The sequence below is a fragment of the Vulpes lagopus genome, chromosome 18 (assembly GCF_018345385.1).
Source record: "Vulpes lagopus strain Blue_001 chromosome 18, ASM1834538v1, whole genome shotgun sequence".
NCBI lineage: Eukaryota > Metazoa > Chordata > Mammalia > Carnivora > Canidae > Vulpes > Vulpes lagopus.
In genome coordinates, this window is record NC_054841.1 from 1,610,015 (window position 1) to 1,635,374 (window position 25,360).

Below are 25,360 nucleotides of genomic sequence, written 5' to 3' on the forward strand. Positions count from 1 at the left end.
GCAGGACCCAGAGGTTCAGGGGCTCCTCGCAGACTAGGGGGTCACTGAAGCTCTTGTTTGGTTCAGGAGGGAAAGCCTTGACGTTGCTTCTTGTGGGGCTAACAGGAGGCTCCCGGGCAGCCTTTTCTTCCTGGAGAGTATCATCCTCAGTCCACGCTGCGGGAGGTTGGTACGTGTGCGGTGGAGGTGCCTCCTTTCCCGCTGGAGCATCGCGGCACTGGGCTTCTGCTGGGGTCTGGTGTGAGCAGGAGTGTGATGTTTGTTACTCACTTTGTCCTGGGAAATGTGAGAGTTAAGCAGTAAAATAGATTATTTCTAGTAGAATCACTGACATAATTGGTTGCTGGTTCTTGAAGCTAAAATTAATGCCAAATCTGACTGATGGGACTGCCTTTCCAGTGATTTAGCTCCAGCGTCATGACGTGAGTGGCCGTCCCTGTCTTTGTGGCTCTGTGGGGGTGCCCAGGTTAGCCACAGGCCCAGCGTTCCCCCCACATCTGAGAGGGGTGAGGTGACAGGGCTTGACGGGAGTCAGGTTCCCAGGAGCAGTGCTTGCTTCGGCTCCACAGGACCCCAGGCCGTGGCTGGGCTGTATCTCCGAGGTCCCAGCCCCGTGGTGGAGAGTCCAGGCTGCCCACTGCCCCAGACAAGGAGTGGGCTCGGCGGCCCAACAACTGGCTGCTGCCTCTACACGTTCCCGCTGCCCTAGGAGCAGTGGTGTGGTGTGCTTGGCAGCCTTGTGGGTGCAGTGTGTGGCTGTGGGGCCATGGGGCCCTGTGCCCGGCGTCCTCCCCAGAGGGGCGCCAGGCCCTCCCTGCAGGCCCGTGCTGGTGGCCTGACTTCTGAAAGGAAGACTCACCTGCGGCATGAATCCGGTGGAGAAAACCTTGTGCACGTTCCCATCTTGCATGCCACCTTTATTGGCAGGTGTGTTTCGAGTTCAGGGACTCTGGGTGTCTCTCACACCTTTCCTTCCTTCTCAGGGCCATCAGGCTCCCCTCTGATAGGGTCAGCACCTTCACCAGCCGTGTGTGTGCGGGGTACGTCACCTGACGCCAGGTCTCCTTTATCCCCAGGTATGGTCCTCGTGCGGAGCGAGAACGGGCAGTTGTTAATGATTCCTCAGCAGGCCTTGGCCCAGATGCAGGCCCAGGCCCACGTGCAGACCCAGCCTCAGACCACCATGGCGCCCCGCCCTGCAACCCCCACAAGTGCCCCTCCCGTCCAGATCTCTACCGTACAGGTGAGTGCATGTGCGCCGGGTGGTGGCAGCCCGTGGGGCGTCTTGCAGGTGTCCTGTGAGGGCGGAGAGGGGCGGCCATGCGCCGTCCACCATCGGGAGGCTCTGAGGAGCTGGCTCTGCGTCCACACTCTGCGAAACTCTGGCATGGTGGCCTGGACTCTGTCCTGTCTCTTCCCTGCTGTCCCCTGACTCCACCTCCCGTGCCTCAGTCTCCTCTTGTACAAAGTGAACCCCGCGTGCGTTACCTGTTGGTGTCAGGGAGGCGTGTGGGAGCATTAGGAGGTGGCGTGAAACGGCACCCGTGCCCTCCACATGTGTAGTTAGGCCTTTGGGGGTAAGCGCCCTGAGCCTGGAGATCAGGGTGGGGGACCGGGTTCCCCAGTGCTGGCGTGTCTTGTCCACATCCTGACTCCGATCGAGCGCGTGCCAGCATGCTACCCGCGTCTCCTCTGTCTCCTGGTGCCTTTTTGCTCGGGGTTGTAACTCAGGCCCTGCCTGACTGGGTGGCCTGTTAGTAACTGAGGTGGAGACTGGCAGGGGCTTGACGTTCCTGTGGAGTCAGCCGTGTCCCCTGTGGAGGTGGAGGCCCGCACTGTGGATGGAGGCCTTGGCTGTGCTGGGAGACCCACAGGGCGCCCCGTGATCGAGGGACGGCTCAGAGCAGCGAGCTCAAGGCCCATGGGGCTGTGTGAAGTAAGATGCAGGCGGAGGACACCTGTGGTGTCACTGTCACTTGTGCAAGTTGCCATCTGACCGCCAGCGCCATTGCTGTCAGCCCGCGTCAGCGCCAACATGCTTGGGACTCGTGCCGTCTTTCCATCGGGTTGAGGTGTCGGGGCCACCTGGTCACTCCCTTACTTCCTCTTCTGCCGCACTGTGACCCATCCTTAGACCCAGGGACGCACCCTTCCTGTGTTAGTGCTTGTGAACGGGAGCACAGAGCTGTTTCCCAGATATTCGCGTTCTTTAAAGACCGTGTTTGGTAGACTCGGGCGAAGGAGCCTAGCGGTAGCTTGATTACAGCACATACATATTTTGATCATACACTTTCCCTCTGGTAAGAAAAGTTTAGAATTGGGGTGGCTTTGTTGATGACTGTAGCTTGAGGCTGGATGCGCCGGGGTGCCCCGGTTCTGTCCTCAAGGGTTGATTGTGCTGCATCGGGTGGCGGGGAAATACTGTCACTTGTTGCTCCTTTTAGATGATGCTTGCTTGTTTTTCAGGCACCTGGGACCCCTATTATTGCACGGCAGGTGACCCCAACGACCATAATCAAGCAAGTGTCTCAGGCCCAGACGACGGTACAGCCCAACACGGCACTGCAGCGCTCACCCGGAGTGCAGGTGAGGTGGCTGTGGGTGCGGGCTGGGGTGCTGGGTGCTAAGCTGAGCTTCGGGAGGAAGGTGTCCTGAAGACTGTTTTTCTTTGACTGCTGACCTGGGACAGGTCAGGCTTCCTTTCCTTTAAAGCCACATGGATTTTCATACCAGCAACATGTTTAAAAGCTTCCTGCTATGCTGGGAGTAGAGTTAGAAATGTCACTTAGTTTTTTTTTTTTTTTTTTTTTTTTTTAATATTTTATTTATTTACTCATGAGAGAGAGAGGCAGAGACACAGGCAGAGGGAGAAGCAAGCTCCCTGTGGGGAGCCCAATCCCAGGACCCCGGGATCATGCCTTGAGCCAAAGGCAGGTGCTTAACCGCTGGGCCACCCAGGTGTCCCGAAATGTCACCCTGTTGATACTTGATCGAAAGGCAGAGGAATCTATGGTGTGGACGTGTGGGTGTGGCACCTGTTGGGGCGAGGATGGGGGTCCCATCTGAGAATGGCGCTCTCAATGCTTGTGTGCGCCAGTGGGTGTGATTCTCGGCCCCTCTTCCTGGTGAGGCACAGACAAGTGAGGGTCGGGGCTTCCGGAAGTGGCCGCAGGGCCTGTGTGCTGGCCACCTGGCTGGCCTGCCTCCCTCGTGGCCTGTGCCCTTTGCCAGGAGTGAAGTCCAGTTCCAGAGACGTTCCCCGTCGGCCTGTGGGGTTGGTGTTTGTTGTTAAAACGCTTTTAAGCTGTGGGTAGGCGAGTGCTCTGGAGCAGGCGCTGAGCCCTCTTGGGTTGCGTGGACGGTGCCGGCGGCTCAGCCTCTGGTCGGGAAAGCCGAGGAGGGGAGGGGGCAGCGCCCAGGCTGGGCTGGCTCCTTCTCTAATGGGGAGGAGACCCGTGGTCAGGGCAGCAGCTGGCTCGGGGCAGCCGGAAGCAAAGTGGTTCAGAGTTGTTCTGTTCTTAACGTGTTTACGCGTGTCCATCACCAGCGTGGGTCACCAGTGCGGGTTTTACAGCGTTGGCCGCTTTGTGTCGGGCCTCTGGGGGGAGCTGGGACTGTGCTTACATCGTTGCTGATTGTGTGTAAGCCCCACCACGGGGCTGCGGGGTAGGCGCTGTTACCATTTCCCGAAGGGGGAAAAGGAGGCAGAAGAGAGGGGCAGGACAGCGGGGGGCATCCCGGAGCCGCACCCCCCCCGGGGGCTCCCATCCCCCTGGCGGCACCTGGCCTCCACGTGGCACCATGCGTGGGTGACGCTGCTCTATGAAGCAGTGGGAGGGGCACCCGGAGCCCCGCGGTGGGCTTGGCGCGACTGGGGTGCACCCAGGACAGGGTGGCTTTCCTGGGACGCTCTCTGTGTCCTGAGCTCAGTCCGGTGGGCGTGCCTGAGTCCCAGTTACAGGGAAAGGCCACTTTTCCCGCATCACGTACGGTGGCGAATTTACCCGCATCGGCTCCTGGTCTCAGGTCACGCGGGGAAGCGTGCGTCCGTCAGGCCTCGGGAGTGGGCATGGGGGCGTCTTGAGGTGCCCTGGCTCCTGCTGGCAGCCGCAGCAGCCCCGCTGTCCCCCGGCTGCCCGAGACACTTGCCGGCTCTGGTTGCAGCGTGGTGCCTGAGGACGTCCAGGGAGAGGATGCGGGCCAGCAGGGGCCCGGGGTCCGCAGCTGGGGGTCGCTGGTGCCGGAGACGACTCACCTGGCGCTGGCTTGGGCGGCCGAGGCTGAGCGGACGCCCTGCTCTGGGCCGCTGTCCCTGCGCCCGAACTGCTGGAAAGTGACGTTTGGAAGGTTGGAGAGACATCGAAGGCTAGATTTATAAATTGGAAGCATCTGGTGCGAGAAACCGGCCAGTCTGTCGTGATGGTTCACGTGGAATGAAACCTCGGGGCCTCCCCGAGGGCTGGAGATGTCACTGGAGATGTCACCGGGGTCCCGCCCTGCGGGCCCCGCGCCTGTGTTCAGTGAAGCGGCCCCTCCCCACTCACACCCACGCATGAATCTGCTCTGAAACCCCCGTGCCTTGAGGTCTCTCTGTGACCCGCCTGTGGAGAGCAGAGAAGGGTCCGTGTGGTGGCGGAGGCACAGCCCGCCCCCCGCCCCCCGGGTGACTAGTGACGACCTCATGCCCCAGCCTTCCCTGTCTCCAGCCTCTGCACAAGCCGGGTGACGTGTTTCAGCTGTAGTGTTTCTGTTTTGCGTCTGGTTTCTGGAGGAGAGCTGATTTACGGTGGCCACCCTGGGACTCTGATGCCAGGCTGGGCTCTGCATGGCGCTTCCGGGCTTGTGGTCTCTGGCCATGTGGGCCATCCTGCATCCCTCGGCGCTCAGGACCGTGGCCCCGGGGCCTTTGTCTGCAGCTCCACCTGCTGTAGAGTCTTGTTTCCTTCTGGGGGACATGAGGGTCATCTCTGCAGAGCCTGTGGTCACCTTTCATTTTGGGCTCTCGTAGCCTCAGCTGGTTCTGGGTGGCGCTGCCCAGACAACTTCCCTCGGGACGGCGACGGCTGTTCAGACGGGGACACCTCAGCGAACGGTCCCAGGGGCCACCACCACCTCCACAGCTGCCACGGTGAGTGCCCCCCGTGGGGGTGGACGAGAGGCGCCTCGAGGTGCCCTGTTGCCCGCCACCCACCTACCCGCAGCCTCCCTTCCTCCAGGGCCGGGGACCTTGGCCTCTCTGAGGCGGGGTGTGAGGGCAGCAGCCCTGGCCCCTGCTTGGGGCTTTGAGGCTGCACAGAAGTCCACCATGACAGGAGCCCAGACAGTGGCCTTTGAGGACATGGCCCGTGGGCCGTACAGAAGCTGCTGTCCGTGGACCAGGACCACGTCCCCATTAGATGCGCAGTAGCTTCCTGTGCACGTGCGCATCTCTCAGCCCCCGGATCAGACTTCATTTGGACTCCCCTTCTCGTTTCCTTGCTCAGGGCTTTCCCTCATCTTCAGTAGCTGTGTCATCATTTAATTCATTTTATTGGACACTTAGAAGAGAAGTGCAGGTTTCTTATATACAGACGCGCATTTCCGTTGACCCAGACCCTGTGATGGAAATCTGCCTTAACAGGTTTTCACTTGAATCTTTTTAACTTAATTCCAGGAAACAATGGAAAACGTGAAGAAATGTAAAAATTTTCTGTCTACGTTAATAAAGCTGGCTTCATCCGGTAAACAGTCCACAGAGACAGCTGCTAACGTGAAAGAACTTGTACAGAGCCTACTGGTAAGAGCGTGACCCAGAGCCCCTTGGCCTGAGAGCGTCTGTGGGATGCGCGGAGTCTGTTGGGGAGGGGAGACGTCCTGCCACAGGTGTGCATGGCCCAGACGGGCACCGGGCCTGGGGCAGCCTTCTGGGGACTTCGTAGAGAGGCTGCCATGGACGCCCTGCCCTGTACCGCGTGGAGGCTGGCGCCCTTTGCGGCCTTGCCGTGTGCCAGCCTGGCCGCATCCCAGGGCATCCACATGAAGAGAGCCGGCCCTGTTGATTGCCACTTGGAAGTGTCCTGTTGGCTCCAGAAGCATATTAGACACACCCAACGGAGCACATTTTACAGGCTTGCTCTCATATCTCTGCTTTACCTTCTGTAGTGGAGAATTTTAAACCTGTCAGAAGTGGAAAACGGAGTCTGGTGAAGCCCTGAGCCCCATCTCCGAGCTTCTCCAGGGTCCGAGTCACACCCAATCTTGTGGCTGCTGCGCCCCACCACTGCCTCCCCCTCTCCTCCCCAGTCCCGTACATATTTCGGCACAGTAGGGCACTTGTTAAAGACCGCGACTACGCGTGGTCAGCCTGCAAATGTAGCCATGCCACGCAACGCATGGTCCCGGCCCCCTCCTGGCTGCTTACGGCTTGTTCAAGCCGGGGCTAAGCTCTCAGCAGGCACTGCAGCGGACGCTCTGTCTCCTTTGGCCTCATGTCCCTCTTTGCTCTTCTCTTTCCTTTGGATTTCCTTTGCTGAGGAAATCTGGTAGTTTGGTGTCTGGGCTTCTGTCTTTCTGCTCCTGGGGTTTTCGGCTCAGGTTCTTGGATCTCTGGGCGTGTCTTCCCAGTGCAGGCAGCTGAGAGTGGGCAGCAGAGAGGAGTCCCTTACGCTGGGGTGATGGGCTGCGGGACAGCCTCTCTCAGAGATGCCGCATCCTCCTCCGGGGACTGGCTCTGTGCCCTGCTCACAGGCCATGCTGGTTTTGGTCTAGAAAGGAAGGAAGTGCAAACGGGTGATTGTTTCAGACCACGTACTTAAATATTTTCAGGGAACTTAGAGATTGAAAAGTGATCTTGTCTCCCACAAGAAGCAAGGACTCCTGGCTTTTTATTTTAACAATCCTTACCTTCTAATGAAAATTTCTGTTGAAATAAATGCCTTTCTCTTCCATCCCCACGGTCCCTTGTCTGTGGTCCTCCCCACACCAAGGAGCTGGCTGGGTCTCGCCGCCCCTTGCTCCGTAGATGATCCGACACTGCACCCTCATCTTCCCGCTGTGCTCTCGTCAGCGTGCCAGGACCCCTGTTCCACCCTTCCCACCAGACCTCTTGGCACTGTGGACACTCCTGGCTGTTCCCTCTTTGAACTTAGCATGAGTTAGCTCTGGGTTGGTCTGTTGCTAATACCCCAAACAAGAGGGCACAGGTTGAGCAGAAGCTTATGTTCTCCTGTGGGGACCCCAGGTGTCGGCAGGCCTGGCTGAGGGTCTCCCCTCTCAGGATCTCCTCTGGGGGATGGCCCGTGATGTCCCGTTCTTACCCACCTCTCTTAGCCTCCCTACCCTCAGACCACACTTGCTTTGGTTTCCAGGATGGAGTTGTGCCCCTTCTCGTCTGGGCACTCGCGTCCCTGCCTTCCCGGGGCGTCCTCCTAGGGTCTTCTGTGAGTCTTTGGTGTCGGTCACTATTTCTTTGTGACGGCGTGCCTGACTTCTATGCTGTCTCCTCTGTCCCATGCAAGACCTGGCAGAAAGAACACTGATTCCCACCAGGATGCCAGTGCATGTTGAGTAGAGATGTGTTTTGACTTCTATTCACAGGAAGATTTTGTTGTGCTTTTTGTTTTTAAGGATGGAAAAATTGAAGCAGAAGATTTCACTAGTAGATTATACCGGGAACTTAATTCTTCACCTCAACCTTACCTTGTGCCTTTCCTGAAGGTAATCATGAGGACCCCCGTGCAGCCCTGCATGCTGGCAGGTTGCAGCAGGCCTGTGGGAGGGGAGGAGGGGTGTGCAGGTGCCCCCGCTGGGCTTGAGGACCCGTTAAGTTTCCCGTCGGGCGGCTCTCCTGTATGTTGTGAAGCCCCCGACGCTGCAGCTGCTGATGTGCAATGCCCGGGCCGAGGACTGAGCCCCAGCAGAGAAGCTGACAGGCGGGGCTCACAGTGAGGAGCCAGGGCTCAGGGCATCAGGGCGGCCCTCCTAAGTAACCCTTGACGCCGTGATGTAAAAATACCGTTCTTGTCTCTCCTCTAAACATTTTAGCTGGTTCTCACGGAGAATAATCCTGCTGGGTGACGGGGGGAGGGGCGGGGGCGGTTTCAGGGCTTGTGAGTGCTGGATGCTGATCCCAACATCCAGAGGCAGAGGCTCTAAGGCTCTAAATCCTACATGGTGTTGCTGGAGTCCTGTTTCTCAGAGCTGGAGGTTTCTGGGTTTGTGAGGAAGGAATCCGGTGCCTGTGCTGCCGCCGACCCTGTGTCTGTCTTTCCGCCCAGAGGAGCTTGCCCGCCTTGAGACAGCTGACCCCCGACTCCGCGGCCTTCATCCAGCAGAGCCAGCAGCAGCCGCCGCCCGCCTCGCAGGCCACCACCGCGCTCACGGCCGTGGTGCTGAGCAGCTCAGCCCAGCGCACGGCCGGGAAGACGGCAGCCACCGTGACCGGCGCTCTGCAGCCCCCTGTCATCAGCCTCACGCAGCCCACACAGGTTGGCGTTGGCAAGCAGGGGCAGCCCACGCCACTGGTATGAAGGCGAGAGCCGTGCCCATCCCCTCGCTGCCCGCTGCCCCCCACAGTCGGCCCCGGCTCAGGAAGCCTCCCTCCAGCAGGCGGGAAGGCTGCCGCCAGGGACAAGCTTGGGTGCTGCTGCCTGAGTAGTTCGAGCAGGAGCTAGAGGCCTCGGCCCTGCAAGTTTGTGATTTCTTGCTCAGGAACATAAAATAAGCATGTTGACTCTTAACCCCACTGGTCTGTTACCCATATCGTTTGGGGGAGGTATTCATGGTTTAAAGGATCATGGTGTGTTTGCTGTGAATTTTAGTGGGACATGACCTTCGGTTGGACATAATGACCCCAAGACCGGAAACTGTGTGTGCCTGGTGACGATATGTCAGGCAGATGGCGGTGGGTCTCTTGTCTCACGACCTTGAACCCGGCTCTGGAGCCGTGGTTTGGGCCCTGGTGAGATAAAGTTCCAGGCTACTGATCGCTGATTTACAATGTGGGTCCAGTTTTCTGAGTTCTGCAGCTGGAGAAGGGAGATCTCTGCTGGGAAGAATTGTACTTTAAATGTGCTCCCATAGACAGCTGGGCTCCCCAGACGTAGAAAGGCAGTTGATTTTTTTCAACTTTGAAGGGGATTTTGTTCCTTACACACAGTTAAAAAACCTCCGCAGTGCAGGCTGCCTTGTGACTTGGTAGCAGGTTGTAGAACGTGTTTTATTGCAGCAGCCACTTCATAACCGAGTGAGCGACCAGAGTCCATCAGGCTGTTTTCCCACCTGCTCAGGGGACAGCTTCTGTCTTTGTGTGGACGGGTGGTGAGGGACTCATGCTCTCAGTGGGTCAGAGCATCTGGCCTACGGGACTGGGAGCTTCGGGACAGGGGGCCAAAGGTGTGCATGAGTCACGCCGAGGGGCAGAGATTTGTATGTACGGGACTCCCCTAACCGCTGGGCCTAATTTATGCCAAAGGAGAATTCTTTTGAAGAGAAATGGGTGGGTAGTCGTCCTTCCTTGAAAGGTGAACAACCCGATGCTGTCTGTGGTTTGCAGTCAGAGGCAGTCTTGGCTGGCAGGGTCACTTCTGCGTTCCACTTCCCTGGTCCTGCTGGATGTGGTGTGCCTGTTGGCGGGGGGACAGCAGTGCGCTCAGGCCCAAGCCTGGCCCATTCCCTGCCTGCCTTGAAGCCTTTAGAGACACACACCTGAGGCTTTTCCCTGAGTTTATGGCAAAACCTGACGTGAACCAGTTTGAGGCAATAGTTATCTTTATTCTTCTTTATGTGTGATTTTTCATAGGTTTGTCGTGGAGACGGTTTGGTTGCAGGGCACTGCCCTGTCCCTCAGCAGCTGTCCCGTAGTCCAGGGCATATGCAGCTGGTCACCTTTGTAACATTGAGATAAAGTCCTGAAGCATCTGGCCCCAGAGAGGGCTCGGCCCTGCAGGCCTGGGGGGCGCAGCTGTGTGCGGGGCACGGCGCCAGGCCGGGCACAGGGGCTGAGCCAGGTGAAGGCCGAGGTGGGAGCGGGCTCCAGCTGACAGCTCCAGGCAGGGCAGCACCATGCCCCGTGGGCCTGTGATAAGGGGGCAGCAGGGACATGCCCAGGGCTGGGCTCAGCCTGGGGTGATGAGTGTAGACAGGCCCCGATGGGGAGGCCGTCGGAGAGGCTCTTCCTTAAGGACCAAGTTCAGGGCAGGACTTGGGAAATCTGACCTCCCCCTCCCCCCAGTGTAAAAAAGGCAGCGCACCTCTTAGAGACCCTGTGGAGGAGGGAAAGTGGGCCTGCAGCCCTCAGCAACCGTATCCCCTCTGCTGAAATTTGGGGGAAGGCCTGTGTTCCACGCCAGCCCGCCAAGTCAGCCTGCCTCCTTCCGGCTCCGACCTCAGGACCTCAGGCCCCCTGTGCAGATCTGCCCCAAGGGCTTGTCTCTGTTGTGGCACCTGACGCAGGTGTCCCGGTCCTGGCAGGGCCCTGGCCGGGGACGGGTGCTGGCGGCTCCGGGGGGTGTGCTGATGGGCCCGCGGCTCTGCCTCAGGTGATCCAGCAGCCGCCTAAGCCCGGAGCGCTGATCCGCCCGCCACAGGTGACGCTGACGCAGACGCCCATGGTCGCGCTCCGGCAGCCTCACAGCCGCATCGTGCTCACCGCACCCCAGCAGATCCAGCTGAACCAGCTGCAGCCAGGTGAGGGCCCCCGTTCGGTGCCGTGGGCTGCCCGGGCAGCACCGTGCGGCCGTCACCTCCATGGGGGGGCGGGTGTGGGAGTCAGATCCAGTCAGCGCAGCTGATCGCTCCACTCCCAGCCTCTCTTGCACTTGCCAGAGGGCTATGGGTTTCAGAGGAGTAAGTGCTTGGGGGGGGTGGGGGGGCGCGCTATGCTTTTGCCTGTACTTTTGGGTTGGGATCCCGGCGTCTCTACCAGCTTCATCGTGGCAGGTCCATGGCGATGCCCGCCCCTCGGGCCGCCAGGCTCCAGAGCAGTGGCGGGGGCTTCCACGGAGCGTGCCCACGGCCCGTTGGTGGGTATACCGTTGGTGTCTTGTGTTGCAGTCCCCGTGGTGAAGCCCGCCGTGCTACCTGGAACCAAAGCTCTCTCTGCCGTCTCGGCTCAAGCAGCTGCTGCGCAGAAAAACAAACTCAAGGAGCCTGGGGGAGGCTCGTTTCGGTAAGGAGAGGGCCGCCCCGTGGCAGCCACGACTACAGCTTTGACGCTGCATTCTTCTCCCGCTTCATTTTGACCTTTGTGTGTACCTTTTCCGCAAAGTTTGTGCAGGGAGGTGTGCCTCAGACTCGTAGCAGGAACTAAGCAGCGCTTTTTGGTATATGAATGAATGAATGGAAAACCCGTCGCTATGATGTTCATCTCAGTGTTCTGAGTGCATCACGGCTGTAGTGCAGGGCGCTTCACCTGCCCTTCTTTTAACTTTAAAACTTGTGGAAATGCTGTACCATGGGCTCTTGATGAGCAGCCGGGCGAGGGACTACGTGTCAGGGAATCACGGGATAGAGGCTGTAGTGCTGACGTGGATGACCGTGAAGCAGCAGGAGAGGGCCTGCATCTCGGGGGTGTTCACGGGGCTGCTCCCTCCCAGAAGTCTGGGAAGCTGTTGGCTGGTGGAGCAGAGTTAGCATCAGCAGTGCTGAGCCTTGGTGGCCCTAGCCTCATCTGCACCCAAGTGGGGTGAGGAGGGTGTTGAGCCTGGGGGCCTTGGCATGGAGGGCCAGCGCCTGGTGGGGTGGGGAGGACATCCATGAGGAAAGGGGGTCTGCCGGCAGGTCAGAGAAGTAAGAGAGCAAGGGTCACTGGGAACCCTGGTGTCTTCCTGCCAGGGGAGGGAGTTAGAAGTGCAGAAGAGTGAGCTAGAATGGCCCCTGGGGGGCTGGGTTAGCTCGGGATTCAGTGTCTACACACGTAGGGGGAACTGGACGAAGCCCCTTGCTCTGTGCACCGGGGGCGCCCCGGCGTGGCGGCCAGCACACCCCGTGCTCAGACTGTGTCTTCTAAAAGCTGTTCTGCTCTTGTGACCCAGACACCTTAGAAAGGCTGGTTCTGGGGTCTTCGCAGGGGGAGCTGGTGCATCTTGATAGGTCAGAAAGCAGTGTTGGGGTGGACGGACACCATCAGAATCAACAGGAGTTGCCTAGTTAGGGCCTCCTCACTGCCCATGTTTGTAGGAACGGACTGTGCCCACCGGATGAGACGGGAAAGCACGAGCCTGTGAGAATGAGTGAATGGGAAACTTATGGGGAAGGGGGAAGCGGGCTGGGACCCCCGAGGGCTGGAGCTCGGAGCATGTCAGGAAGGGACCAAGGAGACCCAGCCCTCTGCGGAGCTTGTGTGACATTCTTGTCTCGAGTTGGGGGTGGGGTGGGGACGACACATCAGATGGACACAGACGTGCTGCAAGACTCCTGGCCTGTGGCCTTGCAGGTGTCACAGGCACAAGAACCAGAGCAAGGCTGAGGAACATTCCAGGCTAAGGAGGCTGGAGAGCCATGCAGGGACGCCCTTGGGTGCAGGGAGCACAGGGTGGAGGAGAGGGGGTTCGGGTTGGCAGCTTTCCTGCGGGTGAAGGGAAAGAAAGAGTCCCACACCCTGGACTCCGGCTTTTCTGTAACTGCTACTGTTTTAAGAATAAATTAATGCTCTTTGACTTTTTAAAGAAAGGTTTCACTTGGAACAAACTCCTTGAAGCAGTGAGGACAGTGTTGCTGGGTTTTGCTCCCTCAACTTAGCCCTCACTGGGGGGGCCCTCTGCACACGTCCTCACGCCAGGACGCTTGTGTGGCTTTAAGCCCCATTGGGCCTTCGTTTAAAAGAACAGATTCATTTTCAAAGAACCACTAGCCTTCCTCGTTCAGGTGACAGCGCGGTACAGGAGGGAGCTGGCGGACGCACACCTAGAGGGCATCGGTGTGCTTTCTACACGGGGTCCCACTGGGTCAGGCCCCCCAAGTGCACCTCCTGACGCGCCCCTCGCTCAGTCAGCATTATCTTCTTCTCCGAAGGGATGACGATGACATCAATGATGTGGCCTCGATGGCGGGAGTGAACCTGTCAGAAGAAAGTGCACGAATATTAGCCACGAACTCTGAATTAGTGGGCACCCTGACACGGTCCTGTAAGGACGAAACCTTCCTCTTACCAGCGCCTTTACAAAGAAGAATCTTAGAAATAGGTACGTTGGAGCCCCGCAGCCATCCCCAGGACTGCTGGTGTGCCCGTGTGGCTTAGTCTTCCGAGTGGAGCTGCCGTCTGCCGGCAGCTCCTGGCGGGGCATGTGGGCCTCTGCGAACACGCCTGGTGCCTTGTCCCGCCTTTTGCCCGTGTCCTACATGGCTGATGCCAGTGGTCCTCAGGTAGTTGCAGCGGGTGTAGACCAACCCCTCCCGCCCCGAGGGCCTGCCTGGGCTGTCCTCACGTTGCTCCAAGCGGTGAGTCATGGACGACAGAACAGCGACGTTTGTAAAGTGTTGCCTACCCCCAGGTAAAAAACACGGCATCACGGAGTTGCATCCAGATGTAGTGAGTTACGTATCCCATGCTACGCAGCAGAGGCTACAGAACCTTGTAGAAAAGATATCAGAAACTGCTCAGCAGAAGAACTTCTCTTATAAGGTAACTCATTGGCTTCCCAAAGAGGCTGCACTTGCTGTGGACTCCTGGTCAGTGGTGCTGGGAAGCCTCTTCCTGCACCAGACGTGGGGGTGGCACACTGGTTTTGAGTGTTTCATGGAGCTACGTTTTGGGGACGAGGCCACCTCATTAGCCCATGAGCCCATGGTGGCCTCAGGCTCTGTGTGCCCTGGCTGGGAAGTAGGATGGGTCTGCATGAGGGTGCACGTCGGAGGTCTAGCCTGGGCTGGGTCTGGGATGGAGGTGACCTCCCCCACTTTGGAGCTCGGGGAGCCTCCTCTGGTTTTACCCTCGCTCCTGCAGACCTTCAGGGCTCTGGCCCACGCCTGCTCCCGTGACTCGGACCACTGCTCTGTTTGGATTCGTGGAGGGTCACCTGTGCTAAAGCCCAGCCTCCGGGGGCAGGCTGCAGGGTGGGCTCCGCCTTCCTCCTCCCTCCCTCACATGAGCAGTACCCAGAGGGGCCGACGGTGTGAGGCCGGTGCCGTCAGAGCGGCAGTTAGAATAAAGGAACAGTAACAAAGTGTGCAGAGTGGAAACCCCCGCGAGCCCCAGCACAGCTTGCCTGAGACTCACTTGTGTGCGTGTTAACCTGCAGAGCATGTCACACACAGGCCGTCTGGGGATGAGGGGTCAGGTGTGGAAGTTATGTAGGACTTGCTTTGGGAGGTGGGATGATGTGCAGCCTGTCCAGCCCAGGCCCCAAATTTATGACTGTGTTTTTACCTTTTTGTAGGATGATGATAGATATGAGCAGGCAAGTGACGTCCGGGCTCAGCTTAAATTTTTTGAGCAGCTCGATCAAATTGAAAAGCAGAGGAAAGACGAGCAGGAGAGAGAAATCCTTATGCGAGCAGCCAAGGCAAGTACCGCACTTGGGGCTGCTCCTGGCCTGGGTCCTGAGCACCCGCGCATGCGCTCAGGGCTGCGGGAGGCTGGCGCTGTGTTGGGGGCTGGCCCTGCAGGAGACGTGATGCGTGTGATTTAGGAGAGGGCTGCAGGTGGGACGTGGACCTGCGTCCAGAGCCCTGCGGGCCGTCCTGCCATGCCATCTGTCAGGCTCCTGTGACCGGTGGGCGGGATGATGACCGCCTCTGAGCGCTTCTCCAGTGGGCCTGACTTTCTTTGGATTAAGAGTTTGTTTTTTTCCATGATGTGCAGGCTATATTTTTGTCTTTTGTTAGATGATAGTTCGCTCATTATTATTAATATTTTTTTACTTTTTAAAAAAATAGTCTCGATCCAGACAAGAAGATCCAGAACAATTAAGGTTGAAACAGAAGGCAAAAGAGGTAAGCTCTTTTAATAAAAAAATCTTTACTATACGTTTGAAAATAGATTCTTATGTAACCTAATCGTCCAACCAAAGAAAGGGGAAGAAAGTGGTGGCATTTCTGTGATGAGGCTATGTAAGATGTTTGCAGAGGGCAACTGTGTGTTCTGCTTTTAGATGGAACAGTAATTTCTCATGGGGTCTCTTCAGTCTTTATATTTACACAGTTTGTCATATTCTCTGAGCTTCTAAAGATGAGCGTGTTTTTGCTTTATGATTTTTCCGATCGCAGGCTAAACCTACCGTTACAGTCAAAACAGTAAAGAAATTTTAATTTAGACAGTTTCTGAAGATCTTTGATGTCTCTGTTACTTTTGTGATAAGCAAAAGTCATGTGCATGAAATGACAGTCCTCGTTTCCTCTTCAAAACAAAGATGCAGCAACAAGAGCTGGCACAGATGAGGCAGCGCGATGCCAACCTCACAGCACTCGCCGCCATCGGGCCCAGGAAAAAGAGGAAAGTGGACTCTCCAGGACCGGGGTCGGGGACAGAAGTACGTAGCACGACAGCGATCGAGGGCTGGTGGGGGCCTCGGGGGCACCTCTTGGTCAGCAGACACATGTGAGAATTGGCCTTACATGTGGCCATGTCCCTTGGAGTTTCTGTGTCACGTCGACTTGTGGATGGAAGTTCTTTCTGTGAGGAAGTGATGGCTGTGATTGGATGCCGTGAGGTTAGAGGCCTGGGCAGGGAGCGCAGGGCGACTCTAACTGCTGGAGCGCCTTCCAGGGGCGCCCGCTCCCGAGCAGCGTGCGTGACGCAGGCCTGGAGGAGGAGGGACGGGGCCACGGGGCCTGGCGTGAGGGAAAGTGGCCCGTGCTGGTTTCTGTTCAGATTTTGTTAGTTTTTTTTGTTTTTTTGTTTTGTTTCTGAAAAGATTTTGTTAGTTTTTGTTTTGTTTGTGGTGATATCTTCATGTAGTTCTAAACCTAACTTTAGGGTATTGCTACTTTTGTTTACACTGTGACTTGTTTTTTGAGTAAATTACAGGAAGAAAGCAAGCCTGGCCTTTCCCTACGGCTTCTGGCGGTGGCGGCGGCCGGGCTTGCGCTGGCAGCAGTTCCCTGGGCCCGCAGGGCAGCACCAGCGTTTCTTGTGGTGCGGTGTGCTGACGACGGGTTCTCTCGGCTTCCGTGTACTTGAAAGAGGCAATGTTTCTCCTTCAATTTCGAATGATATTTTACCTTAATATAAAATTCTGGGTTGACAGTGTTTTTTTCATTTAAGATTTATTTTCTTCTACATTCTTGGATATGCGGAGCATATCCAGATGGATGTCATCTAACTTTCAGAAAGGGCCCACCAAGAGGGATACTTGTGCCCCAGGACCAGGCACCCTTTGTGCTGTGCCCCCCGCCCTGTTCCCTGGGCCCCTCTACCTGACAGCTGGCATCTTGCACGCCTGCAAGGACACTCCCGCGTCAGTGCTGTGCTGTCTTGTTCCAGATCACAAAAAAGGTGGGAGTTTTCCTAGTGTGTTTCCCCAAATTGCAAAACTCTCGTTCATAAACCTGATGCCTGGCTGTGATAGGTCCATGCCCGGCGCGGTCCTGTAGAAGGGGCGGCTCTGTTGCCTTTCTGGGCCCACCGAGGTCTCCGCCTGCTGTCTCCCTTTTCGGGCCGCTTTGAGGTTATTGTCTTAATTTTTAGATGTTTGTCTGGGTTGTCTTTAGACTTGGTTCTCTTGACATTCAGCCTGGTCGGGGCTCTTAGATCTGTAGGTCCGTGTTTTTCCTCCAATTTGAGACCTTGTGACGTTGTGACCTTTATTTCTTCAAAATTTTTTTCTGCTGGTCTTTTTTTTTTTCCTCGTGGGGTTTCCAGTTACACATATGTTAGACCTGATGATGTTGCCCTTGGGTCTCGGGCACTGTTCAGTTGTCTTTCATCTTCTCTTGTCCTCAGCACGATTTCTCCTGATCGCAGTCTCCAGGTTCCCGGACCGCGTCGATCGTGTCATCGGCAGGCAGCCGTGAAGCCCACCCAGGGCAGCTCTCACTTGCTGATGTATTTGTGCCTGTGGGGTTTCCCGTCGGTCTTTCTTAGGGTTTCTGAGTCTGCTGAGATTCCCTGTCTGCTCATGTCCCGAGAGAGAGCACAGCTCCCGGGACATCATGCCTCTGGCCTCTTTGTCAAAGGTGCTTTGATGTGTTTGCAGGGCCAGCATCTGGGCTGCCTCAGCTTCACTCCGTTCACTGCTTTTCTTCTCAACGGTGGGTCATGCATTCCTGTTTCTTTGCACGTCTCGTGATTGTTGCTCGATGCTGGATATGGTGGGTGACAGGTTGAGAGACTGGGTTTTGTCTTCCTTTGGAGAGTGCTGACTCTTGCTTTAGCAGGCGGTTCACCCTGACTCGTGTGCTTTGGGTTTCACTGTGGGGTCAGTACAGGCCTGTGGGACGCCCCTGCACACTCCGCCTTCCCTGTCCACGTTTGGTTCTAGGCTTTGTCGGGGTGGCTCTTACCCTAGGGAGTAAGTTGTCCTCCCGGGGAAAGGCCCTGTGATGTCTCGGCTGGGGGCCGCGGTGGGAGGGAGGTCTTCGTGCACGTGGGCTGGGTTTCGGCGAGGCCTGTCATGGCGTGCACACACTCTTGACTCCCACTGACGTAGTGTGTTGTCTGGGTGTCATGTCTTCGCCTTGTCCCTTTCACCCTCCCCTGGCTCACCATCCTGCAGTACTGGTGGTGTCTATGCAGAGTCTCATTCTGTGCCACAGTCTCGGATTGTTCGTGGGGACGACATCCCCGAGGTCATCCACACGGATGACAGTCAGTCCGTGTCCTGTGTTCCTAAAGGAACATTTCCGTAGCCGAAATCCATGCCTCCCGTTTTCTTTCCTTGAGAACCTTACACGTGTTACCCTGGACGTTTATTCCCAGCGTACAGTGTTGCTCTTCAAGCCTGATGATGGTCTAATTTTATTTCTCTTGTATGTCATGTGTTCTTTTTGCCCAAAGGATTTTTTTTTTAAAGAGCCTTTAATTTTACTTGGAATTAGTTATCTTGTGTTGGCATTCTTGGGTTGAGTCCTTCACAAGCAGTTTCAGATCTGTTTTATTCGGGAACACCTTCTCTCTCGGTGGGTTTGCCCAGCTTCCTCTGCAGACGTCCCAGTGGTGGGGTCGTGTCGCCCTTGCCTCGGCCTTCACGCCGCCCTCGCCTGCCCCTTGCCTGCCCGCTCCCCCCTCTGGCGGCCTCTTTCGGGCTCACGGCTCCGTTCTTGTGGTTTGGCTTTCGTTCACAACTTCCCTTTCTAATTTTTCTTGCCTCTGGCACCTCGTTTCTACAGTTTGCAGATCCAGCTTCTGTTCTCTCCCGACTGCGACCATGTTCTTCGTGTCTTCTAGCTTGTTTTAAGGTAGAACGTGACAGTTCCGGTCTGTTTATTATTATGTGTTCATGGTGTTTCTCGTGGTAGAGATGTCATTCATCCTCTTTCTCTCCTTTTTCCCTTGTCCCGACTCATGTGGGATTTGGCCTCTGTGTTTTCCGGTTCTCCTTTCCCATGAATTTAGTTTTCTTAAACTTCTAAGAGGAGATGGTGTCTGAGGTAGTCTGCGAACCTCTCGAGCCCCTCTGATGTGGTCTTCGTGCGGTGATGGAGGTGCGGCTGCTTGCTCTCCCCAGGCCCCCGGTGTCCACCCGCCGTGCTCTCGGGCTGCCCTGGTCTCCGCTGCCCCTGTCTTCCTCGTCTTCAGTTTCCCATCCCCTGGTCTCATCCGTGTGAGGCCCTGAGCTGTTGGGCCCAGGGCAGGCCCAGCCCCCGGCTCAGTGGCTGCCTCCATTTTTGAGGACCCACAGGCTCCTGGGGTTTCCAGGCCTGCCAGTGCCCACTGGTGTTGCTCTAGTTCGTGCCACACGGTTTTGTGGTGCCATCCGGCCTGTGGCTGCCCGCGGCTCATCTTTCCTGGCTTTGCTGTGTCGTCTGCTGGTTTTAGGTTTTGTCATCTAGTTGCCATGGGCCTTTGGGAAGACCAAGAAACAGCTGCCCCTGTGGCTGTTTTCCCAGGGTATAGTGATTTATTTTTTTTTGAATACAACTTTTAAAAAATTGAAAATAGTTTCAACCTACTGAAAAGTTGTAGTAGCAGCACATAGAACTCCATTAGTCTGAGTTCTCAGTTCTGAACATTGCATCACACGCACCTCATCGCGGTGTCTGTGTGTCTCCGTGTGTGCGTGTGCACTGCCTGTATGGACCTGCATAGTCTTCCTGTGATGGGATGTCCCGCGCCCCCCAGTGCCGCACAGCCTCCCAGGCAGGAAGTCCGCCCGCCCTCCCACCTGCTCCCACCTGCTCCCACCTCGCCAGCGGCCCAGCGGCGTCTCTGTTGCTCTGTGCAGGGACGTGTGGCATCCAGCTGGCACGCCACATGAGCCTGCTCCGAATCTCCCCGTTCTGGATGGTACTGAAGAGGCCGGGGCTTGTGTGTGGGGTGACTGGCAGAGGTGCCCCCGTCTCGATGGGCAGGCGGTTGGGTCTGTCGCATCCGGAGGCCCGTGTGGAGACCTTCCTGCTGACCTGCACGTTGCTCCCCGGTTCGTCGGCTCAGCCGTGTTTCCGCAGTGTGATCCCCGTGACTCCGTCCGTGTGCGTTGGCATTTAGTAAGGAGCTGTTCAGGGCGATGCGGAGGCCGTCCTTCCTCAGACCGCCACCAGCCTCGGCATCCACTGCTCACACCCGCCTGCCTCTCGGCAGCCGTCACAGGTGCCGGTTGTGAGGACCTTTGTCCGTTGCACCTTCCGCGTTTGCTAGTTGCCTTCTGCTGTAAGAGCTTTCCCTCCTCCGTTCATGCTCCGTTTGTTTGTTCGCTCATCCCCGTGGCAGGGACCATGGACGCCTGTGTATTCAGTGGGTTGTAATCAATACTCTCATTATTTCTAGATTTGGGCAGTGGAAGTTCCTTCAAGCTGGTTTCTCTATCCTTTTGAAGTATCTCCCTCGTTCTTGAAGCATCACGGTTTTACTGGCGAGAGGCGTCCCGGGGCCTCTGGTGCTTCCCCGCCCCTCCGGCGCTTCGCCAGGAGCCCTGGTTCCCTCCAGGGGTAGGGGGTGGCGGCGGGGATGGTGCGTGGAGGCCAGGGTCAGAGCTCTGTGGGTGCTGTTCGCTGCACGGCTCCTTCCAGGCCCAGGGGCGTTCATGCAAGTGCAGATGCGTGTGCGGCGCTTTCTGTGTCTGAAACACCCGTCTCGCTCCTGCGAACACCCGGATCGTAGTCTGCACGCAGGGCTCCTGCCCAGCCTTCGCCCTCTCCTTGCCTGTGAGTCCTTCTCCGTGAGAGATCGAGTTCCCGTTATTCCCTGTGTTTGGTCCCAGCCACGCTGGCTGCTGGGGTCCCCGTGCCGGGAGGGGCAGGAGGCAGAGGGGAAAAGCATATTGATTAACTTTGACTCAGGTGTTAAGGTGCGTCCAGAGTCTGTGCTGGGGACTAGGAAAAGTGTGTGCTTCCAAACCCACGGGGGGAGCCGGCCGCGAGGCAGCAGCTGGCAGTGAAAGCACGGGGACCCCGAGCGACACGGAAGGAGGCAGGTCACCAGAGGCTGTTCTGGGGACTTCTTTCGTATGTTGTTGCTTTTGCCTGTTTTTGGGGCTGTTTTGGGGCTTTGGGGGGATGCTTGTGTGTTACAGAGTGGTTACCACCGAGTCTCTGCTTTGTGCCTCCCATCAGAGGTAGTACTCTGATCCTTTTCTTTTTTCGAGTTTAGGAGCAATTCCTTGGGATACATCTTTTAAAAACCCATTCATTTTGAACTGATTTTAGATGCATGGAAAAGTAGGGAAACGTGAGTGTTTCTGTGTACCCCTCACTCAGCTTCCCCCCAGTATGAGTCATTGGTGCCATAGGCTGTTACAAGACTTTATCTGATTTTGTTTTTCAGAATTTAATTTTTTAGAAGTATAATAAACTTTTGTTTTAGAGCAGTTGTCGGTCGACAAGGGAACGGGGAGGGAGGCTCGGAGGTTCTCTGCACCCACCCCCACGGCCTCCCCGTTGTCCTCATCACTCACCACAGTGGTGTTGGTTTTGCAAGGATGAGTCCACACACTCACGTCGTCATCACCCACAGTCCGCGGTTGGCCCTCGGGTCCCTCCGGGCGCCGCGCGCCGCGGGTTTGCACAGACGCCCAGCGACGGGCATCGGCTGTAGCGCATCACGCAGGGCCGTCTCCCTGCCCTGAGTCCCCCCGCGCCACGCGCTCGTCTCCCCCTGCCCGCACCCCGCCTCCCGCCGCCCCAACGCCCTCCGGTCCGTCCACGTCTCCGTACTTGTGCCTCTTCCAGAAGGTCACGGGGTCGGAGTCACGCCGCGTGCGCTTCCTTCGCTTAGGGACACGCGTCCTCCGCGTCTTCTCACGTCAGCCCGAGTGACAGCCCGTCGTCTGGACGGACCGCCCCGGACTCATCCTCCCTGCCCAGGGCGCCTTGCCCGCTTCCCAGTTTGGGCGGTTCCGGGCAGAGCCGCGTGGACATCCGTGAGCAGGATCGTGGACGTGGGCTCTCAGCTCCTGCGGGCAAATCCCAGGGCGTCCGGGCGCTGGGGCGCAGGGTAGGAGGGGGCTCGGGCTTGTCGGCGTTGCCCTCCAGAGGGTCTCCCCGGTGGCCGCGCTGTCCCACCTTCCCGCCGGCCCCGCAGGGAGCCCTGCTGGCCCACGTCCCCGCCTGTGCTTGGCCTCGTGGGCGCGGTGGGCTTGGGCCCTTCTGACGGGTGAGCGGGCATCTCGCTCGTCGTCGCCGGCGTTTCCTGGTGACACAGGCCGAGGGGCGTGAGTTCAGGGGCTTGCCTGCGGGTCCTCTGTGGTGAGGGGTCTGTCTGGTCAGGGCTTTGGCCCTTTTTTTTTTTTAAAGATTTATTTATTTATAATTTATTTATTCATGTGAGACACAGAGAAAGAGAGAGAGAGAGGCAGAGACACAGGCAGAGGGAGAAGCAGGCTCCATGAGGGAGCCCGATGCAGGACCCGATCCCGGGTCTTCAGGATCATGCCCTGGACCGAAGGCAGGTGCTAAATCGCTGAGCCACCTGGGCTGCCCGGCCCAGTTTTTTTTTTTTTTTTAAGATTTTATTTATTTATTCAGGGAGAGAGAGAGAGAGCGAGGCAGGGACACAGGCAGAGGGAGAAGCAGGCTCCACACAGGGAGCCTGATGTGGGACTCGATCCAGGGTCTCCAGGATCACTCCCTGGGCTGCAGGCGGCGCTAAACCGCTGAGCCGCCCGGGCTGCCCCTGGCCCAGTTTTATTCAGGTGTTTCCTCTTGTTTTGTGAGTTCTTTGCAGAGTGGGTGATAGTCCACGAGCAGATGTTTCTTTTGCGAATATTTTTTCCACGTGTGAGTGCCCTATTTTCCCACTGGTGATGTCTTTGTGTTGCAGGACCTCACCCAGGACCTTGTGGTTCCTAACTTGGTGTCTTTCCCAGTCCTTGTCTTTCCTGATATTGACACTTGTGAAGTGTGTACGTCACGTATTTTATACAAAGTCCCTTAATTTGGGTTCCTCTTAGGTTTTTTCATGACTAGATCCAGGCTCCGTAATTTTGGCTAGAATGTCAAAAAGCTGATAGGGTGCCCTTGTCTGTGCATCACGTGATCACCTCGACCACTGGGTTCAGGTGGCATCTGCCGGCTGACTGTGCCGCGGGCTCCTGCGTCCCCAAGCAGTTGTCTCTGCAGTGGCGGCTGTGCTCTCTGCCTGGGACTGGTTTTGTCTTTCTGGCCCCACGCGTGTGTTAACCGTGGTTCTGCTGTAAAGGGAGCTGTCGCCTCTGCCCTGTTCCCCCTCCTGCTTGCTCGTTCAGTGACTTAACCCATGTTAGTGTGTACACTTGGCTTGTACCGTGGGTGACCCTCCGTCACCACTGTCCATGTTTGGACGCCCACGTGGCCTCGGCCTCGGCCAGCTCCTATGACCTCTCATGACCCCTCACTTTTTGTAGACTTCTTTCTTTCTCACATTGCAGAATGTTCCAGACTTAGCTTATGGTATTCCTGCCATAACCATGGAATCAGCGCAGGCTCCTTCTGTTGGCCGTGCTCCTGGGTGTCCTGTGTCCAGCCCTCCTTGAGGGCCACATGCGCTCGGCCACACTTGCTTTGTTTCTGTCCCTCTGTCTCTGCTGGAAACGGGCTTGTACGTGGACCTCAGCTTCTCTTCTGCTGCCACAGGGCTCCTCCTGGCCGTGCCTGGTGTCTCATGTGGGAGACCTGGTTTCTTGTTCCACGTGTCCTTATTTTTGTTTGATCCTGAAGTATAAGGACGTTTCAGAGTTGCTAAGCTGTGTCGAATATTTCTGCACCGTTCTTGTTGTACTTAGCATCACAACATCCGGTCAGAATGTTGCATTTCGAAGCTGCTCGGGTGGGCTTCCTTCCTGCCGCTGCTTTTACCGCGGCTCTAGTCCTTACTCCGTAGCGCAGCGCAGCTTTAGGCTCTCCTGCTGCTGCCTGTGTTCCATGTTGGATTCCCCTACTTTTTGGTTGATTTTAATTGTTTAGTTTGGTGGGCGGAGCGTGGCCAGGGCTCCAGGGATCAGAAGTGAGGAGAGCCCTGCAGACAGAGGGCGCTGCCCGTCATGACCCCCACCCCCCCGCCCCCCGCCCCCCCGCAGTCCATGTGCACTCAGTGCACCTGTGCGTGTTTTCTTCCCCCCTTTCACCTTCCTTGAGGTGCAGGCAAGGCACCCTTTGGCAGCGTGCCATTCTCACTAATACATCCCAGAACTTGATTTCATTTCAGAAAGATCCTCATTCTGTTTTATAGCAACGCGGTGCCTTCGGATCCGTCGCCGTCTCTCCTCGTGCACAGGTGATGCGGCCTTAGATACTGTGTGCACGAGCATCTTCGCCTTGCGGGGGTATTGTTGAGGGTGGTTAAGGGCACAGGTAGTCTTGTTCGCAGTGGCTGGGCTCCCCTCCGGAAGATCATGCCACGTTGTGTCCCCCTGTGGCGTGGGAGAGGGCTCCCCACACTCACCAGCGCCATGTGTTGTCCTCGTCTTAGATTTTGCCAGTCTGACGGGTGATACAGGTCATGAGTTTCCATGATGTGCAGTGGGTGCTTGAGGACAGACATATTCTCTCGAGAGGGTGGAGAGCTTAATAGATGTCCATGATGCCTACCTTGCTGATTACACTGACCAATTTTCTGAGTCCTTGCTTATTTTTGTCCATTTGATGTGTTTTGTCCTAAATGTGGTGACTGTTACTAGTGCGCTTCTATTTTTACCTCCTATGTCTCCTGCAGTTTTTGCTTTGTAGCGAGGGGCTGTGTGTGTGCCACATAAGTATTGATAAACGTTACAGCTTCTAAAAAAAAAAAAAAAACAAAACAACAAAACGTTACAGCTTCTGTGAGTTGTCACTTTTGGTGTTAAAAAAAATACCCGTTTTGTCCAGTGGGCTTGAGTCCTGTGTCCTGAGTTGGGACTGTCGCCCGTTCTCCTTGCTTCCCTCCGTAGAAAACCTCTGTTCCCCCACCTGTTTTAGCCTTCCTGGTGTTGGGCATGTCTCCAGTGTAGCACAATGGCTTGGTCTTTTTTTCAGAGTCAAGTCAAAAAGCTTTTCTTTTCTTTCTTTGTTTTCAGGATTTTACTTCTTCATTAGAGAGACAGCAATAGAGAGCACGAGCAGGTTGGAGAGGGGGAAGCAGACTCCCCACTGAGCGGGGAGCCCGACCCGGGGCTTGATCCCAGGATCCTGAGATCATGACTGGAGCTGAAGGCATGACGCTTCCCCGGCTGAGCCCCCCTGGCACACCAAAAACCTTTATTTTATTAACCTTTTATTTTTTATTTTTTTAAAGATTAATTTATTTATGATAGAGAGAGAGAGGCAGAGACACAGGAGGAAGGAGAAGCAGGCTCCATGCAGGGAGCCTGATGCGGGACTCGATCCCAGGACCCCAGGATCGCACCCTGGGCCAAAGGCAGATGCTAAACCACTGATCCACCCAGGGATCCCCCCGAAAAGCTTTATTTTAATATATGAATGAAAAAGTCCGTTCCCCGTTATTGATGCGACCAGCATGCCTGGTCTTTTCTCTCTCATGATATTTTACAATTACACATATTTCGTGTTTGCTGGGATTCTCTAAAGTGTATATTCTTTGCTCTTTAAGGAAAACATTCTGTTTGTACTCAGGAAGGTTTATGATTACTTTCTGGTGGTCATGTTTGCACATAAGCCTCACGAAAGGCCTCCAGTCCTTGGTTTTTATGGAACTGGTCCCCGTTGGTGCCAGGCTCTCGCCGCCAGCCTGGCCCGTCCCCCCCTGCCCCCCGGCTGTCCGCGTCCTATCCCCACACGCGACCTTCCGTCTGCCCTGCGTCCGCTGTGGTGTCAGGTGCACGTTTACGTGGGTGCTGACCCGTCTCATGGCTGCCGCCTGACCCCACTTCTCCTGGGG

The 25,360-nt window shown here is 56.6% G+C and overlaps 1 protein-coding gene across 1 annotated transcript in view; it reads left to right on the forward strand.

Moving 5' to 3' along the window:
- TAF4 (TATA-box binding protein associated factor 4) overlaps nucleotides 1-25,360 on the forward strand; it is a 66,954-nt gene that overhangs the window by 35,165 nt on the left and 6,429 nt on the right. Inside the window, exons 3-15 of the mRNA XM_041732701.1 lie at nucleotides 1,077-1,243; nucleotides 2,467-2,586; nucleotides 5,009-5,128; nucleotides 5,654-5,776; nucleotides 7,606-7,695; nucleotides 8,256-8,501; nucleotides 10,518-10,665; nucleotides 11,032-11,146; nucleotides 12,991-13,160; nucleotides 13,470-13,600; nucleotides 14,355-14,480; nucleotides 14,854-14,910; nucleotides 15,327-15,446. Of these exons, the coding sequence (XP_041588635.1) occupies nucleotides 1,077-1,243; nucleotides 2,467-2,586; nucleotides 5,009-5,128; nucleotides 5,654-5,776; nucleotides 7,606-7,695; nucleotides 8,256-8,501; nucleotides 10,518-10,665; nucleotides 11,032-11,146; nucleotides 12,991-13,160; nucleotides 13,470-13,600; nucleotides 14,355-14,480; nucleotides 14,854-14,910; nucleotides 15,327-15,446 (1,733 nt within the window). The remainder of the gene's footprint in view (nucleotides 1-1,076; nucleotides 1,244-2,466; nucleotides 2,587-5,008; nucleotides 5,129-5,653; nucleotides 5,777-7,605; nucleotides 7,696-8,255; nucleotides 8,502-10,517; nucleotides 10,666-11,031; nucleotides 11,147-12,990; nucleotides 13,161-13,469; nucleotides 13,601-14,354; nucleotides 14,481-14,853; nucleotides 14,911-15,326; nucleotides 15,447-25,360) is intronic.